Consider the following 18,102-nt stretch of genomic DNA (forward strand, 5'->3'; position numbering starts at 1 on the left):
GGCTCGGCTGGGCTCAGCACGGCCCGGCCCGGCCCGGCCCGGCCCGTCGGGGCTGGGCTCTGCCCACCGGGGTCCCGCCGCCGCCCAGCCCCGTGCCCCGTCCCCCTCCGGCCTCCCCCGCCCGGTCGGGGGGCGGTGGCGGCGGGGGAGCCGTCCGGGCCGCACGTTTCCAGCCGCATTACGTGAACAAATAGCGGGGGCGCAGCCAGCGGGGCTTGTGTAACTTTGCGAGCGTGCCAGCGAGTTTAAAGTCCCTGCTCTCCTCCTCCTCCTTCCCTCGCTGCAGACGCCCGCGCGGGCCGGAGGACGGTGAGAGGCTGGTTGTTTGCTCCGGCTCCCATTCGCACCCCCTCGCCTATAAATACCGCCGAGAAGAGGAGCCGCTCCCGCCGCCTCCCCCGGGCCGGGCTCCCTCCCGACGGCCCGACCTGCCCGATGGCACCGCCCGCCTGCCGCCGCTCCTGAGCGACCGGGTGCCCCCCGCCTTTCTTCCTCATCCTCCTCATCCTCCTCCTCATCCTCCTCCTCCTCCTCGGCGGCCCGGCCCGGCCGGAGCCCCCTCCCCCGGCACCGGGGCGCCCCTCGCCCCGCTCTCGCCCTCCGTGCTCAGCTGCCTGCCCCCGCCGCCAAGATGCATTTCTCCCGGCCGGGGCTCCTGCTCGCCCAGCTCCACGCCTGCATCTACTGGAGCTGCCTCCGGCCCGCCGGCTGCCAGCAGCAGCAGCAGCACCAGCAGCAGCAGCACCAGCAGCCGCCGCCGCGCCGCCCCGCCGCCGCCCCGCCGCCCCCCGCCGCCTGGAGGCAGCGGATCCAGTGGGAGAACAACGGGCAGGTGTACAGCCTGCTCAGCCTCGGCTCCCAGTACCAGCCCCCGCGGCGCCGGCAGGCGGCCGAGCCGGCGGGCAGCCCCATCCTGCTGCTCCGCAACAACGCCTCGCAGCCGCGGGGCAGCGCCGACCGCCCGACGGCCGCCGGGCACCCGCAGCCCGACGGCGGCAGCCGCGGCTCCGGCGCTCGCCACTGGTTCCAGGCCGGCTACCAGCCGCCCGCCGCCCGCCGCCCCGGCCCCGGCCCCGGCCCCGGCCCCGGGGCTGCCACCCCCGGCGGCGCCCGCAGCCCCTCGGCGGGGCCGTCGCGGCCCAGCGCCCCCAGCAGCCCCGCCGGAGGGCCCGGGGCCGGCGGCTTGCTCCCCCCCGGCGGCCCGCGGGGCGGCAGGGAGGATGTGATGGTGGGCGACGACCCGTACAACCCCTACAAGTACACGGACGATAACCCCTACTACAACTACTATGACACCTACGAGAGGCCCCGCCAGGGCAGCAGGTACAGGCCCGGCTACGGCACCGGCTACTTCCAGTACGGTAAGAGCCCCCCCCCGCTCCTCCTCTACCTCTGTCTTACTCATTTTTCCCCCTCTTCCCCCTCTCCCAGTCTCTTTTGCCCCTCTTTTTTACGAGGAAGGGTCTGGACGCACGGGAGAGCGCGTAACGGGGGGCAGGCGACGTCTCCTTGAGGATGGGGATGGGGGCCAAGTGTGTGCAGACATGTCCTGGGTTGATCTTGCTGTTCTGTGGTTGGTTTGATGAACTGCAGGTCTCCCTGACTTAGTCCCGGATCCCTATTACATCCAGGCGTCCACGTACGTCCAGAGGATGTCCATGTATAACTTGAGATGTGCTGCCGAGGAGAACTGCCTGGCAAGGTAGGCATGGTTCGTGCCCTGGGTTTCATGGTGGTGCTGCTGCAGCTGTGGACTGGTGGGGAGTGGGAGACGGGAGGCCAGAGGGCCTGGGGACGTGCAGACCCCTCTGCAGCCCTTTTCTGAGCATGTGGCAGATGGCAGGGTTGTGCATGTAGCAGAACAGCATGACCCCATTAGAAGGAGAAGCCAAAGACACTTCGAAGAAACTCCACTTTTTTTTTTTTTTTTTTTTTTTGAGTGATGCTGCACGTTTCTATTGCCAGGCTCATTTGAACGTCGCTGAGTTTTGCAAAATGGAGGCACTGAAAAATCCACTTGGACCTGGTGATTTTCATCAGCCTCTTCTAATCCTGCCAAATTGTATTCTACTCCACTTGTAAAAACCTATTCCTAGCCAGCACAAGTTACTGTTAAAATTGAAACATGCTAATTGTTTCTGGACATATGTATTGCAGTGCATCTTAAAACTAAAATCGCCCTGAGAAGTGTTTCCAAGCCTTGCAACAGTCTGAAATAGCAGCTTTGCTGACCAAGTTAGGTCCTGTACACTTGGCAATGAGGGACTTTTCCTGTTTTGTTTGGAACAAAATCACCGTGGCTGGTTTTAACCATTTTAACTGGTTTGATATCTTATCGTGCAAAACACATTTATTATTTACCAGCATCATTAATTGATGTCAGACTCTTTCTGTGGTCGTGCTCTTTCTTCATTTGCTGAAAAAAGAAAACATGGTATAAGAACTGGTATTTTTTGTTCTCACTTTACAATGAAGGCAATTCGAAATGTTCTTGCTGACTAGCAAATGATTAAATCATTCAGTATGTAAAAAGCTGTAGATTACGGCTGTGTAAAATAGGATAAGCCTGGGGCATGTGTTCAATAATATTTTTACAACAGAAACAAACATCTGTTACGTGATCTTATATTCACAGTGATTTTTTTTGGTTAACAGTAGTTACTGTGATTGTACTTTTGGTACCAGAGTAATTTTACAGCTAAGCAGTGATCTGCTTAACAGGCAGAGCCAGAGAGTCGGTGATCCAGCTCCTCTTTGTGAGATTAGAAGCAGGTCTGAATCTTACTCAGTTCTTCCTCTGATACCAGGCCCTTCTGAAGACACCACGTGGAATTCTTGTGCATCTCTATTGCATGAGCTTTAAGGAGGCTTAAAAGATCAATAATATTCAATCACTTCTGAAACAATATAATGTATTTTTAAAGTGTGCTTGTTTTGCATATACTTATGGCTCTTCTTTTTGCACTGTTACAGTTCAGCTTATCGAGCAGATGTTAGAGACTATGATAACCGAGTGCTCCTGAGGTTCCCTCAAAGAGTGAAAAATCAAGGCACATCGGATTTTCTACCAAGCAGACCCCGTTATTCATGGGAGTGGCACAGCTGTCACCAGTGAGTGAAGTGTTCAGTATGGTACCTTCTAATTATCTCTTTCAGTAACAAATTGTCAATTATAAGGTGACATTTTCTGAAACCAGAGTGGAGCTGGGGGAAAGCTATGGGAAGCTTTAGCATTTTACTCCGTGATTCATTTTATGCTAGTGGTAATCACTTTCAGAGAGCTGTGTGAAAACAAAATGAAGATTGGATATCTATAAAATTCTTGCAAGTATAAATTTGTTACATGCCTCAATTCAGTTTTTGACAGGGAAACTTCTCCTTCAACTATATTCTATTAAGGTTACTATCTAGTTACATATAAGTCGAACCAGTAAATGAAAATAAAACAAAGTAACTGTGGAAATTCTAAAATGCACGTTTACTAAGATGTTCCCTGTCATTGTAACCACTGACCCATACTTCTTGACCTGAACTTCTTGGGCTAGTTTGACAAGGCATGTTCAGATCAATGGGTACTGAGTTGGTACAGACTTGGTACTGAGTTGACTGATCTCCTTATCAACATTCATATCATAGCATGATATTTTAGCAGAGCAGTATGGCTCTTGAATGGCAAAATTGTTGGGAATGTGGCAAGGGAAATTCCCAACATTTTGGGAGCAGGTAACATTGCAAACTTGTACAATTTCAGAAAATTCACATGCAGGCTTGGAGGCTTGTTCCTATTTCTGCTATTTCATAGCTGAATCAATTGTAAACTATTAGAAAATTTACCATACTTCCACCTTACTTAAAATATAGTTCTAAGTAATGGGTACTTAATGATGATTTAGTATTGTTCTATTAAAAATACTATGTAATGTGGGCTTAACCTGAATGCCACTTCTGTCAATTGTCTCTAGTTTCAGGGGCTTTAAGCTTAACTGCCTGTAGTCAAACTTGGATGAAAAATTGGTTTCATTAAAACAAATTCTTTCAAAGAAGGACTGATACTACTAGGTTATAAATCTTGTAAGGATCAAAAAACTAAAACCAAATCAAGCCAAACAGAAAAAGCTTCCAGAAATGTTTTAGTTAAACACCCACTGTGAAAAAAATCCAACAAAAACAACAAAGCCCCCACCCTGGCACTTACTAAGTTGATAAGTGGATGATGAAATGGATGGAGAGAAGTTGAAATCTTCATTGGTAGAAAAGCAGTTTCGTACTGTGCTACTGTAGCCCAGATATCACTATCCAGATGCAAAGTGTCTCTGATGTTAATACAGTTCTTGGACAGACCATATACTGCCAACAAAAAAAATCCATTTCTCGTGACCATTCCTATGGCAGTGAAACAAGTCCATTTGGAAATAGACTATAACTACTAATGCCTTTGGCTAGTCATCATCTGTGAACTGGTTTTAGTGTTCCTGACATGTATGCTTGCTAGACTTCTGTGCTTCTCTCCATTTTAACAGTATGTTTGAATTCTATTTAATTACCTTTTTCATGTAGCTCTTGAGCTGAAAGTGTTCATAAGTAACAGTAGCCAAGTGCTGCACACAAAGTGCAGATAGGTAGTACAAGTTTAGGTTTCCACCTTTAAAGAAAAAGTGGGACTACTAGAATAGTAGGTGTTCAAGTCCACGGAGAGAGATATAACTCACAGTGTATGAAAGCAAGAAAAATACTGTGCCTAGATTGAAAGCATATGCACTTTTGAAATAGAGACCACATTAACTGTAGACTACAAAAATGCTGACATCTCTGTTCAGTTTCCGTTAGTTCTTAATGACCAAGCTAATGAGATCTGTACACCAAAGCTTCCTTCATGCAAATTTGTTTTCACTAATATTATGAATGTGATATGGATTTCCATGGACTGAGGACCATGGAAATGGGAAGGTAAATAGCTGGTTTTTGGGTAACAAGTAGGAAACATCTCTGGAATTTACAGTATGTAAGGTAAGCATTCCTAGCCAAACTCTGCCCAAAGGCAGAGTTATAAGATGTACAACTCAAGTATGAACTATGTAATATTTGCTATTGTTATTCTGATAATAACAGCTCATTCTCTGTAAAATGGTAACTTTTGGAAAAACCGGGCTGTTGTACAGTTTTTCCCCTATCATTTGCTTGAAGAAGTTGGGGTTTTTATACTCATTGAAAATTGGAATAATGAATAGAATACTTAACTGAGTGGCTTATAATAGGAAAGTATACTAACATATGTGTTATGTGCAATGAAGAAAATGTGGCCAGGTCTTATCTTGATAAGTGAATAGGAATATGTTAAAATTATGCTGACAAAATCTGATCCATCTTTAATAACATATCCATGGTCTCACAGACATTATCACAGCATGGATGAATTCAGTCACTATGACTTGTTGGATGCGAGCTCACACAGAAAAGTTGCTGAAGGACACAAAGCAAGCTTCTGTCTTGAAGATACCTCCTGTGATTACGGGTATTATAGACGATATGCATGTACAGCACACACGCAGGTAAGAGTTGGTTCAGGGACAACCAGAAAGAGTTGGTTCAGGGTTTCTTTCTCCTATCTGATTTATTTTTTGATTGTGTGTCTTTTTCCTATCAGTACAGGCTAAATCTGATGTGCTAACAGGTGTGGAAATTCTGCATCACAGAGGTTGGGACAGCGACTTGAAATATTATAGTTTACCTAGTTGCTGTGAAATGCAGGTGTCACTAAAATGCAGGGATACTCGTTAACTTACACCACTGGTAACTGACCTGTGTTAAAGCACACCACAAATTCTTTCAATTTATAGACAGGACTGGTCTAGCAAGCTAAAGAGAACTGAAGACTGAGTCAGTAAAGTTGTTTGAAGTGTTCATTCCTCCAGGAACTGTTGGGTGATGCCCCTGGCTGTTCCCAGTGTTCATAGGTAGTATCTTCTCTCTTGCAGAGCATGAAGCTGCAAAGTGTTGAATTTCCTTGATACCTGTAGTTACTGGGTGGCAGTCCTGTACAGAAAGTTTACAGCATTGTTTTATGCATATATAGAAGGCCATTAAAGAATCACAGCCATGTGAACGTGTGTATATTAGTCATATACAAGTGTAAAGCAAGATATTAGGGCTATTAAAGAAACAGCCAAAAAACAACAAAAAACAAACAAACAAACAACAACAACAAAAAAGAATGTACCATTCTGATATACCAGTTCATGATAGACTGCTACCTTGACTATTGTGTGGAGTGCTGGTCACTGCCTCTCAAAACTGTTACCATAAACAAGCAAAGCAACCAACCCTAGGAGAACAAGGATGATCAGGAGCGTAGTATGGCTACAACATTAGGATTTCATAGGGCGTGAAAAATATTTTCATATTTGAAAAGCCAGAAATAGTACCAAATCATGAATGATCCTGGATTGGAAGAAGAAATCATTGATATTCACTGTTTTTCACAGTACAAGAATTTAGGATATCCAAAAGAATTGCCAGGCAACATCTTTAAGACATTGAAGGGTGCTCTTTTGACATAAGAATAAATTGTTCAACTCCTTGCCATAGGATGTTGCAGAGACCAAAAATAATCTATGAGTTCAAAAAAAATCTTTGGCCAAATAATGGAGGCTATTAAACACAATCTGATGGCATTCTGTGTCTCAGATATTGTTAAATGCCTGGTGGAAGGAATTTATCTGGCTAAGGGACATTATGAATCCCATTTCTTTTGTTTTTTCTCCTCAATCATCTGTTGCTGACCACTGTCAGAGACATGACAATGAGCTCAATGGACCTGTGGTTTATCTCAGTGTGGCTATACCGTGAACTTGTATCCCTTACTCTGCAGTTTTTAATCTAGGAGGTAGTTATTTTATCACAGAGAATGACAGCCATGCTTCACTGGCTGACGTGTATGCATCTGAATTTTAAATATAATGAATGATCTACACTACATAAAAGCTTTGAAGAGGTTTTATAAACATCTTTTCTCCTTCTGTAGATGATGACATCTAACTAAGCAACATGCATATTTTACAGCTGGTGTATTTGTGTCAGTAGAATCATGCCTATGTCAGCATTTCCACTGGAAGCCCATATTTCAGGGGTTTGTAATTGGACTGTAAAACTTTCCTCCAGCCTCAGACTTGGCACATACGTGAGAGAGTCTGAGCTGATCACCAGCTGGGTCAAGAGGGAATTCTTGTGGACTTGGATTTTGAGCAATCTGTGTGTTACTAGAATGTATTAGCTTTGCCTAAACCAGTCTACATCGGCCATGATGAAAAACACCACATTTGAACCACTGATACATTCATATATGGAAATTCTTTTTAAAGTTCCTAAACTGCAAAGAAACTTTCAGAAAAGATAGGTCTGGAAGAAAGACTACATTTTAAATTGTATCAGAATTCTTGTGTCTGTGTTTGCCTGAAGAGAAACCCCACCGGGGCACTTCCCTGAAAAACTAAATGTGCAAACAGCCCTCAATTTTCCTTTTCCTGTTTAGAGGTTGCACTTACACAGAGCAAAAAGATATGCTCTTCCTAAGGGTGGTGACAGGTTCCAACACAGGTGATGAAGTTCATACTCAATCACAGAGTCATAGAGTGGTTGAGGTTGGAACGGACCTCTGGAGATCATCTAGTCCAAATCCCCTGCTGAGCAGGATCACCTAGAGCACTTTGCACAGGATGGCATCTAAATGGATTTTGAATATCTCCAGAGAAGGAGACTCCACAACCTCTCTGGGCAACCTGTCCCAGTGCTCTGTCATCCTCACAGTACAGAAATGCCCCCTCATATTCATCTGGAACCTCCTGTGCTTCAGTTTGTGCCCATTGCCTCTCGTTCTGTCACTGGGCACAGCTGAAAAGAGACTGGCTCCATCCTCTCAACACCCTCCCCTCAGATATTTATACGCATTGATAAGACCAACAAACCTCAGAATCTCAAAAATCTCAGAAGCTGTTTACTTGAGATTTGCAAATATTTAGGTCCAATCTTTGGTCAAGTTTGATTTTATTTTTTTCTGTTAAGATTAAGATTTTTAAATATTCAGCTGTAAGGTTTCCTTTGAAACATTGCTGTTGGAAAATGTATTATTTTCTGTGAAGAAGTGTCTTTTGGCAGTGAATAATTCCAACTCATTTTTATTTGGGCAGGAGTGGTAGTTAGGGAAGAATAGGGAGGTAGTGTCAGAATTCTGTCTTGTAAAGGTCCCTTTCATGTTTCAAAGTCTTCCTATCAGTAGCTCAGTGCCTTCTACTCAGGATCCCCTGCTGACTGACCGTTCTTGTACTAAAGTAGTCATACACACCAAAAAAGCACAGCTGGAGGAAAATTAAAACTAGACATGCCTAAGCATCACTTCTCAGAGTACTTTTCAAAATTATGGTTTTCTAGATTATTTTAATTAACTTAATTTTTGACTTCAAACTACGGATAAAATCTAGATATTTCACAGTTGTGATATATACTGATAGTATAGGTATTTCTTATGCTATACTAGCAAAACGGTCTCTATAAAAGTGACATGCTAGAATTATGTGTTCTAGTTCAGGTATTCAAATTAAATGCCAAGAAAAAATAAGCCTTATTCCCTGAGATAATTTTTCATTTTCCTACTGAAATGTTGTGATGGCTAAGTGTACTTCAGTCTCAGTGTTACTAATGTCTGGAATGTTACTGTTCCTAAAAAAAATTTTGACACCTATCTAACTCTTATTTTCAAGGGATTGAGCCCTGGCTGTTACGACACTTACAATGCTGACATAGATTGCCAGTGGATTGATATCACAGATGTGAAACCTGGAAATTACATTCTGAAGGTAAGGGTTTTGGGAAAGGAGAGTTACTTTCCTTCTCTCTTCTCTCTCTCTCTCTTTTTTTTTTTTTCCTTTTTGCTTTTTAAGAGAAGCAATGTAAAGTTACCAACCCAACAACACTGCTCTTTCTCCTATTAAGGTCAGTGTAAACCCCAGCTACTTGGTACCTGAATCCGATTACTCCAACAATATAGTACGCTGTGATATACGCTATACTGGCCACCATGCATATGCCTCTGGCTGTACAATTTCACCGTAAGTATATTTAACTGTTTTGTGTTCATAGTACTGAAGTTGACAATCAAATTTATGAAGTTTAGAGATGTATTTCCTATTGAAAAAGTCACAGTTCTAATGATACAGGTTTATTTAGTATGTCACTTCACAGCTTTCAGGATCTAGTGTGTTAATTTGAAATTTGGATGAAACTTTTCAAAGGTTTGTCAGGAAGGATGAGTATGGTTACTTTGGTCTTGATAACTTCATATCTTTTGAATCCTGACATGGACTAATTACATTATTTACACAATTTAACACTATTTTTTAAATTATTTAGCTTTGAAAAACAATCATAAGTGAGAATTTCACTTTTGTCATCTTACTATTGGGATATATAGCACTTCAAAATTCTACTATCGCCTGTGCTCTGAGATGCTGCCTCTGGCTCAGGCCTTTATATTTGCACTAAAACCTTTCTGTTCTCATTCAATACCCATTTATAGCACTCGAACAGAACTGTTGAGCAGTTAAATAGCTCAGTTAAATAGTTAAAGCATTTTGCAAAATCCCACACGTATATGTTACTTTAGTGCTGTGGACACAGCAGCTATCTTTCCTGAAACAGCTCTCCCAGACACACAGTGTTGACAGTTTGCCATTAGTTCTTCAAAAGTTTAAACAATGCTACAACTATGCTTGTCATTTCTTTCCTCTGAAAAGGCACACTCACGTTTAAATAATGTTCATATTTGTGGATCTGCCATAGCTTAGTAGTTGCAAAATATACACACAGAAAGCAGTCTTCTGTAACACAGAGATAAGTGGTTCTCAGGATAACATGTTAGCTACTCATACAAAACAATTATGAAGTGGTTTGATTTCATGGCATAAAAAATGATGTGTCAACACTGTATAGAGATTCATGTGAGATTCCAGAGCAGCAAACAAAAAATGAAATAAATGTTCAGTATAGTCTACTGTAACAGCATCGATGAAGCAAACATAATTAATTTAAAGTAAATATTGATAATTTAGCCTGTAAAAGGTTCATTGCTTACTTTGTATTAGGAAGTTGCTGATTAAATGACACTAAAATGAGAAACATTATTTCACTCCAGCATGGAGATATGTTTATAATTACACTTAGGTCATAAATGCAAGAAGTTAAATAAATGGCTTCAGCATAATCCTTTATTATTAGTGTACAGTGGTAAGACTTGTAGAAAGTAGTGAAAGAGAACAACATGTGTCCTAGAGGTCATGAGGGATTTATTTTTGACAGACCTGTGTAAGGAGCTTTTTAAAATATTTCTCTGTAGCAACAATGACTAGGTGAATGCAGTGAACGCAGCTTCTACTCACTCACATTCAAAGGGAAGAGATGCTTGATTAATTAGCTTAATGTTCTCCCCATCTTTGTAAATGCAAGCAAATAAATATATTCATGCCTGTTAGAATCTGACAAAATTTCTTCTGCCCTTTTTGAGCTGCATCTTCATGTTGACAGAAGGATGTGTAGCAGATTTTTTTTGTATTTTTGTATTTTTGACCATGTGCTTACCACTGTTACTTTTCTTTTAACAGGTACTGAGAAGGATGCAAGAAAATGGATGAGACAGAGCCAAATGTTTTGAACTGAAGTATCATTATATAAATTTCAATAGGATGTAAACACTATAGAAGCAAAACTACAGAACATACACATATACACCCACACACATCATGTGATTTTGAAGCACATCAGCTGCTTTTCAACAAAATCTGTAACTGGATTTTAAACATTTGAATTGGCATTACTTCTTTAACTATTGAAATGTGTGGAACTGGTGATTCATCTACAGATAAATTTTGAAATTCTAACTCATTAGTAAAATCATGAGCATTTTTTAACTCCTGCAAATTTGGAGTTCAGGTGATAAATAGACTTCAGTCAGAATATTACTGTTGAACGTATTCTAAAAAGTAGCAAAACTTTATGTAAAATAAATTAAATAAAATGCAATAGAAAGTACTAACATCAGCTATCTCAGAAAATACCAGAATGAAAAACAGCTTGAGAGTAATGCTGCAGTAACCATTAAAATAAAACTTGCTAGGACATGTTGATACGAATGAGAAAAGTATGTTCAGTTTTCAAGGGATATTAACATATAGCGAAGAAATACATATCTATCTATCTATCTATCAGTTATACCCCTGCAAGAAAAGTTACGTTTACATTTTTAATACATTAGAAGTTTTACCGTTTTCTTAAGTCAAAAACAGATGGGGTTTTGAAAGAAACCTTTCATCAGTAGAAATGAATTAAAGAACTTATCCACCTTTCTATGCTTTAGAGATTTTTCAAGGTGGGGCTTTTAAAAGACTTCTGCACACATAATGTGGATAAATATGAATACCTGTCAAGAAGAGGGCTCTTAGAGGTGACGAAGAGTCCCTGGTGTAGTCATCTGTGAAAAATAACCAGTTGAACAGGTTAACCATCAAAATAATACAGGCAGTTAACTCAGGTGGCACCATAAAAAGAAGTAGGTCAGAATCTCTAAAAAGGTATTTTTATCGTGAAGAAGCTTACTGCCTGCTTCCCCCTGAAGTACTGTACTTGGCTTTTAAAATTTATATCTCAGTAGTCAAGCAATGAAGTTGAAAATATACTATATAGAGAGGGAGAGCAAAAGTCAATGTATTAAATATCCTACTTTAGGCTGTTCAGGAACCAAATACAACATTTTTAAGGGGAAAAATTTCCAGCCCAAATTAAAGTTTTCACTGAATGTCTTACTGGTGCTGGGTACACTACCCCTCCTCCCATCCCCAAATTATTTTGCTTTTGCAGTGCACCCTGCTGTAAGCTACAGTAGCTGTGATTTTGTTTTTAAACTGTGAAATAACATATCACAAGGGGATCTCATGCTTTTTTTCAGATCATATAAAATGAAGGATCTACTTTTGAAACAAAGTGACCTAGAAGTATTGATTGGTATTGGTTATGTTTAATCAGCAGTTCAAAACATCTAATGAGATGTGAAAGCTAGAAATCAAGTATCTTGATTTCTTGATTTTTTTTAAGTACATGTGCTATTCAGTATAGTTAAAAAGGAAAAATCTGAGGAGATTTTGTTACCAGTATTGAGAATACTTCAGGCAGTATTTGGAAATATTTTTTGAAATAGAACCTTATGAATTAAATTTGGAAGTTTTATCTCAATTATAATATCCTTTAAGGATCAGCTTGTTTTTTACTGCATATATTTATTTCAAGAGTATAATGTATTTCCACCGTAATCATAACTAGGTTAAAAACTTATCCAACTAATGGGTATACTGAAAAGAGAGTCTAAGAACCAACAACCAAGTGATTACTACCCCAAGTTTGAAGTGTGTCCTGAATACAGTTTAGACTGCAGGTCCCTTTTTGTTTGTTCAGAGATCCATTTTAGCAATCAGTCACCAGTATGGGCAGCGAACAGGAGCAAAATTTGGAAACTAGGTTTATTAGAAAGCCATTTATTACATGTGTCTGCAAAGTGAGGGCCTGATTAAAGCTCAGGCTTCTGAAATCTCAGCTCAAAGAGTTTTTAAGACTAGGGTTTAAGGGATGCAAGTGCATTCACCTTTCTAGAAACTTAGGTTAGAACTGGGGTGAAAGTCCTGATAGCAGCTTGGGCAGTGGACACACAAGCTACTACTGTAATGGAAGCTAAGCTGTGGGCACAGACTGCTTCCTGGTAAGAGGTTGTGTGCTCTTACCTCATTGTGCCTGACACTGAATGTGGGACAAGAAACTAACTGGACACAGAGCAGCTGAGGAATTTCTCCCTCAGCTTTCTAGGCAGTCACCTGCTCGCATGTCTATACCCAAACTACTTGCAGAACTCCACTGAAGTCAGCAAGAAGCCAGAGAAGGTTAAGCATCTGTGTAGGTGGAGCAAGTTTTAGTACTGGACTTAGACCTTTCAATGGGAACGGCCTGGTTTGGAAAGGTGTCGAACGCCATAACTTTGAGTATTGGGGATATTGTGGCTACAGGGATGTAGCTCTTTTCCGTAGCAAAATATTTTAACTTGTTTTAAAGTGTGTGTTAAGGAACGTGACAGTAATATACGATAGCACAAACATTGCTGAAGATAACATGAACAGTCTATTCAGAAAAGCAAGAGATTTTAGGATTAAAAAAAAAAGAAGAAATATGACTTTAACTTACCTTATTTAACTACAGCTAATCACAATGCAGTAGAAGAGTTGATCAAATAGCATGTGTAGAAGCATTTTTAATTAGGGGAGCGCCAACCAGAATTTTTAGTATCTTGGCTCTGCAGTTTTGTCCCAGACATCTTAACTGACTGTTTTCATACTGGAATATATTTAAGAAATTACTTGCATTTTTGCTGAAAAACATTTATAAAAAATGTTTGATAAAACCTTATTTTATAAAGCAAATTATGTTTTTGAATCATTTTTTACAAGACATTGGGCTTATTTCTATCGTCTTTGAAAGGGATCTACCATTGGTCTCAGTGGGAGCAGTATCAGACAAATTTTGTGAGAAATTCAGTATAAAATTGTTGTAATGTAGTCTCAGATCTTTGAAAAGACAAAATGTTTAGTATATGTGTGAAGCAATTGCCTCCCACATTTCAGGTCTTTAGGTAAAAACTGCACATAAGGAACGTACCATGTACCAGACTCATTACAGAAGGGGTTCGTTATATTTTTTTTTTAATCCTGAAATATATTTGGTATTTGCATATTTCTAGACAAAAGTGTAACAAAAATGACAGATTGGTCACCATCTGAACCAACATATTGTGTAGATGATGTTTTTGTGTTAGTAAGTCTACTCGTTTTTCTCTCTGCTCCAGAGTTTACTATGCCATGTTGAATGGGTACAAACACCAAAATGTACCTTCTTTGTCATTTATGCATTGTTTTGTACTCATTCAGACCAGCATGGTGAATTTCATAAATGAGACATCAAAAGGTGGTTTATCCTGTGTCTCACATTTATGCTGATATGGCATTTTCATTTTCTCCAAATCATAAAAGGTGCTGAAAGGTTTTAACTTGAATTAAAACCAAAAAGTATGCTATGGGGAGGTTTTTATTATGCAACTAATTGCTACAGATTCAGTGAAATGCCACTTGTTTTTGCAACTTTTTTTTTTTAAGTTTTCATTATTTTCTTCACTTCTCTTCCAAGAGTCTTAATTTCAAAAAACCTTGCATCTTTATCTGAAGAGCTCTTATTTATAATATTCAGACACTAGCTTTGTATTCTTTATTGCACTTTCATATTCTTGTGTTACATGCCCGTATTATGGTTGCAAATTTATGTGAAAATGACTTGAATAAAATTTTTCAAGCGTTCTATTTGTCTAAGTTTTATGCTTAATGGAAGAGTTTATCATAGGCCACATCCAACTATAATGAGTAAACTTCAGTGAAAGTTGTGTGCATGTGCATGTCTTATATGACAAGAAAATGGGGAAGACCATGTCGCTCTGACATGGTCTCAGAAAAAAATGTCATGCCCAGATAAAAAGAAATCAAAAGATGCAAGGGATGATAAATTACCCCTCACACTGCACAAAAGCTTAACAAGTGAAGGCATAATAGGATAAGATATGGTTCATCTGGATACAGCCCATGTTGTTAAAGATTTCCGTACCAAACAAGCTGTGTCTGAAGGAACTGGAGCTTAGAAACCAGTTTTGGAATTTTTGCACCAAAAACTTTGCTCATATGGAAAGAATGTATGAGCAGTCTGTCACAGATAGTCAATGTACTCTATACAATTGACTTAACACATTTAACACTCAGTTACTCCAAAAACATTTTACCCTTTATTTACGTTTTCTGAATACAAACCAACATTCCGCTGCCTCTTCAATCTGTATGCTAAGCTGATTAAATAGGATGAATTACAAAACATCTCCATTCCCTTTGCTGAGGGATTAATTCAGAACATGGTTAAGAATACTGAATTGTTCACTCTAGTAAGAGGCCTCCAAGCACTGAAATATCAGCGATGGTGTTCTTGACCCTGGGTAAATGGAGATAAAAATGATGTAGTATCTTTAAAAAACACACACACACATAAATGTAGAATTATTTCAGATTTAAACAATGTTGTGGTGGTGTTTCCAAAATTTATTTAACAATATTATTTCTATGCTATATGGTTTAGAGCTAAGAGCTTCTAACTAGGAATCCCTGCAAGTGCTATCCACAGAGCACAGAACTCCATGCAAGTACAGGAATGCAGTCAAAACAATTATACATCCAACTATTGTAGTAAGAATATTCAGATTTATTGAAAATATCATTTCCATCCACTATCACTCATCTCTCATTTTCACATTAACTCACCTGCCTAGTATCACAAAATGATCTGTCACCAGCCTACAACTAGAAAATAGCCCCAAACTTTCAGTTAAGATTTTAATTTTGGCCCTAAATCTAACTTGTTCATATAAAACTGATGACAAATTTTTTATGCCTGTTTGGAAATCTTCAAACTGGTGCTATCAATTTCACAGCTGTGTTTTTTTGATTTTTTTCCCCTCTTTTATTCCCTTTTAATATATTCAAAACTAACACTGAATCTTTTTAAAGATAGTGAAATCTGAGATTGTTTTGTCAGGAAGTTTGAAGTGAAAACATTGTGCACCTAAAAGCAGTCTAGGAGTATCTGACAAACCCAGGCTGAGAACATTTCGCCAATGGTATGGTACTGAAGTGGAAAGCATGGTTCTCCAGGTTTCTTAATCTAATCATCACAGAATAAAATAACTTTACATATCACTATGAAAATAGATTTGTAATACTTTGTGAGAGGTCTATGTTGAAACAATGTTACAGATACAAGCAATATTATATACTGAAAATGTTATGCTGTCATAATGAAGAAAAAATGTTCTAACTTTTATCAACAAGCTCCAGGCATGTTCACTGAGTTTATCAGTTCATAGAAATCACCCAGTTGCACATTATAAATATTATCAAGTTTTAACCATCACTGCTCATTTGTGCAGTGCTTAGCACATGAAGGCTGTGATCCAGGTGAGTCACTAAGTACCAGTAGCAACAATTAATTAAGATATGAAGCAATGCCAAGAACCTAATCTCTCTTCTCTCATTCATGTTCAGCACGTCTTTTTTTTTCACATCTTTTGATTTATTTACTTTTTTTTTATTATTTATTTATTTTTTTTTGAGTAGAAGCTTGAAGGTGTTTCAGAAGTGTTTCTGAAGAGGAAAAAAGAGATGTTTTGATAAACTAGGTTTCCTTCAAGAAGAACTCTATGGCCACAAATTACAGCTGTAAGAATTTGGTAAGAAACTTGCTCCAATGCCAAGATAAACTAACGCTCCTAGATCTCTCAACACATACAAACAAGCATTTTAGAACATATGCTTCTTAAACATTTTTTTCAAACTATTTGCACTCTAACTTTTTAGTCTTTAATGTAAGTCAACTATTAAAATATGGTTCTCATCTACTCAAAGAAAGATAAGCTGTCCATGAAAAATTGTATTATAACTGATGACAGCTAACAAAAGAAATTTTTCTTGCCTTTTACTGCCTTTTACTGGAACCAGAGAAGTCACATGTCAAACATTTGTTTGGACTAGCATTCAGCGAGGATTATGTATTCATTTGTTTATTGTAAGCATTCAGGACTAGCATTTGCATCTGGAAAACTACAAGAGTTTGCTATGTGGCAGGTAAATGCAAGGCGTTTTCTACAAAAGCCGATCCTTCTCTACAAAAACACAATACACAGGCTTTTATGTTTTCATGTTTTATTTTTCTGGCCTTAAGTTTAAAGTCATTCTATGTGGTACATTAGAAACAGCAACAACAAAGAGCACTGGGAAATGGAATGTTATCTGAGTTTCAAATTCAAAAGCAATGCAACTCAGGAAAACAAAGCAGCCCAGAAGGCTACTGGTCTTCTCTGCTGTTGGGATGCATTCCTGGCTCATGCTCTGCTGGTGTCCACCAGACACCTGGGTCCTTTCCTGCAAGCTGCTTTCCAGGCAGTCAGCACCCATCACAGACTAATGTACAGTGCTTGTGCTCACCAGGGGCAGGGCTTTGCATTTGCCCTTCCCAAACTTCACGAGGTTTAAACTTTCCCTCTGACCATTTCTCCGTCCTGTCCACGTCTCTGCACGGCAGCACAACCACCTGGCTAACATGCCGCTCCTCCCAGTTCTGTAATTTCTGTAAATTTGTTGAAGGCGTGCTCTGTCCCATCATCCAGGTCATTAACAAAGCTGTTAAATACTGAGTTTAAAATTTATGGTGACAGAAGGAAAACAGCCACCAAAACTTCAGCCCTGGATATGAGGAAAGCAGACTTCAGGCTGCTCAGGGAACTAGTCAGCAAGGTCCCCTGGGAAACTGCTTTTAAGGCATTGGCGTCCATCAGTGCTGGTCTCTAAGCACTGCCTCCTAAAAGCACAAGATCAGGCAATTCCTAAATATCGGAAGTCAGGCAGGCAGGGCAGAAGGCCAGCCTGGCTGCCCAGGGATCTTTTACTGGAACTTAGGTGAAAAAAGAAAGTGTATGACTGCTGGAGGGAGGGTCAGGCGACGAGGAAGGAATACAGGGATGCTGTTAGTGTTTGTAGGGAGAAAATTCGTGTGGTCAAAGCCCAACTAGAGCTGGCCATGTCTGTGGGAGACAACAAAAAAGGTTTTTTTTTTTTTTTTTTTTTTTTTTTTTTTTTTTTTTTTTAAGGTATGTGAACAGAAAAAGGAGAGCCAAAGAAAACAGGTCTGCTACTTGATGGGGAAGGTCTCCTCACAGACAATGACAAAGGCAAAGCAGAGAAGTTTAATACCTTCTTCGCCTCTGTCTTCAACACTCATGATGGGCTTCGGGACCCAGGGTGCCCTGAGCTGGAGGACCACGACAGTGGGAATGATAAACTCCCAACCAACCCTGAACATGTGCAGGATTTGCTGGTCCACCTGGATCCAAACAAGTCCATGGGTCCAGATGGGATTCATCCCAGGGTGCTTAAA

General features: G+C 40.3%; 1 protein-coding gene across 2 annotated transcripts; it reads left to right on the forward strand.

The window, feature by feature from the left end:
• Nucleotides 1-225: 225 nt before the first annotated feature.
• On the forward strand, nt 226-14,433 carry LOX (lysyl oxidase; the record flags this gene model as incomplete). Of its 2 annotated transcripts, XM_084505151.1 has the most annotated exons (7): nt 228-1,361; nt 1,594-1,702; nt 2,974-3,111; nt 5,393-5,549; nt 8,754-8,849; nt 8,986-9,101; nt 10,650-14,433. In XM_084505151.1, the coding sequence occupies exons 1-7, from the start codon at nt 632-634 to the stop codon at nt 10,654-10,656; spliced, it is 1,353 nt and encodes a 450-aa protein (XP_084361277.1). In that variant the 5' UTR covers nt 228-631. The 2 variants fall into 2 exon arrangements, with proteins under 2 accessions (XP_084361278.1, XP_084361277.1); XM_084505152.1 differs by lacking the exon at nt 10,650-14,433 and having other exon boundaries at nt 226-1,361; nt 8,986-9,105.
• Nucleotides 14,434-18,102: the final 3,669 nt, after the last annotated feature.

Source organism: Aythya ferina (genome assembly GCF_964211825.1).
Source record: "Aythya ferina genome assembly, chromosome: Z".
Classification (NCBI taxonomy): Eukaryota; Metazoa; Chordata; class Aves; order Anseriformes; family Anatidae; genus Aythya; species Aythya ferina.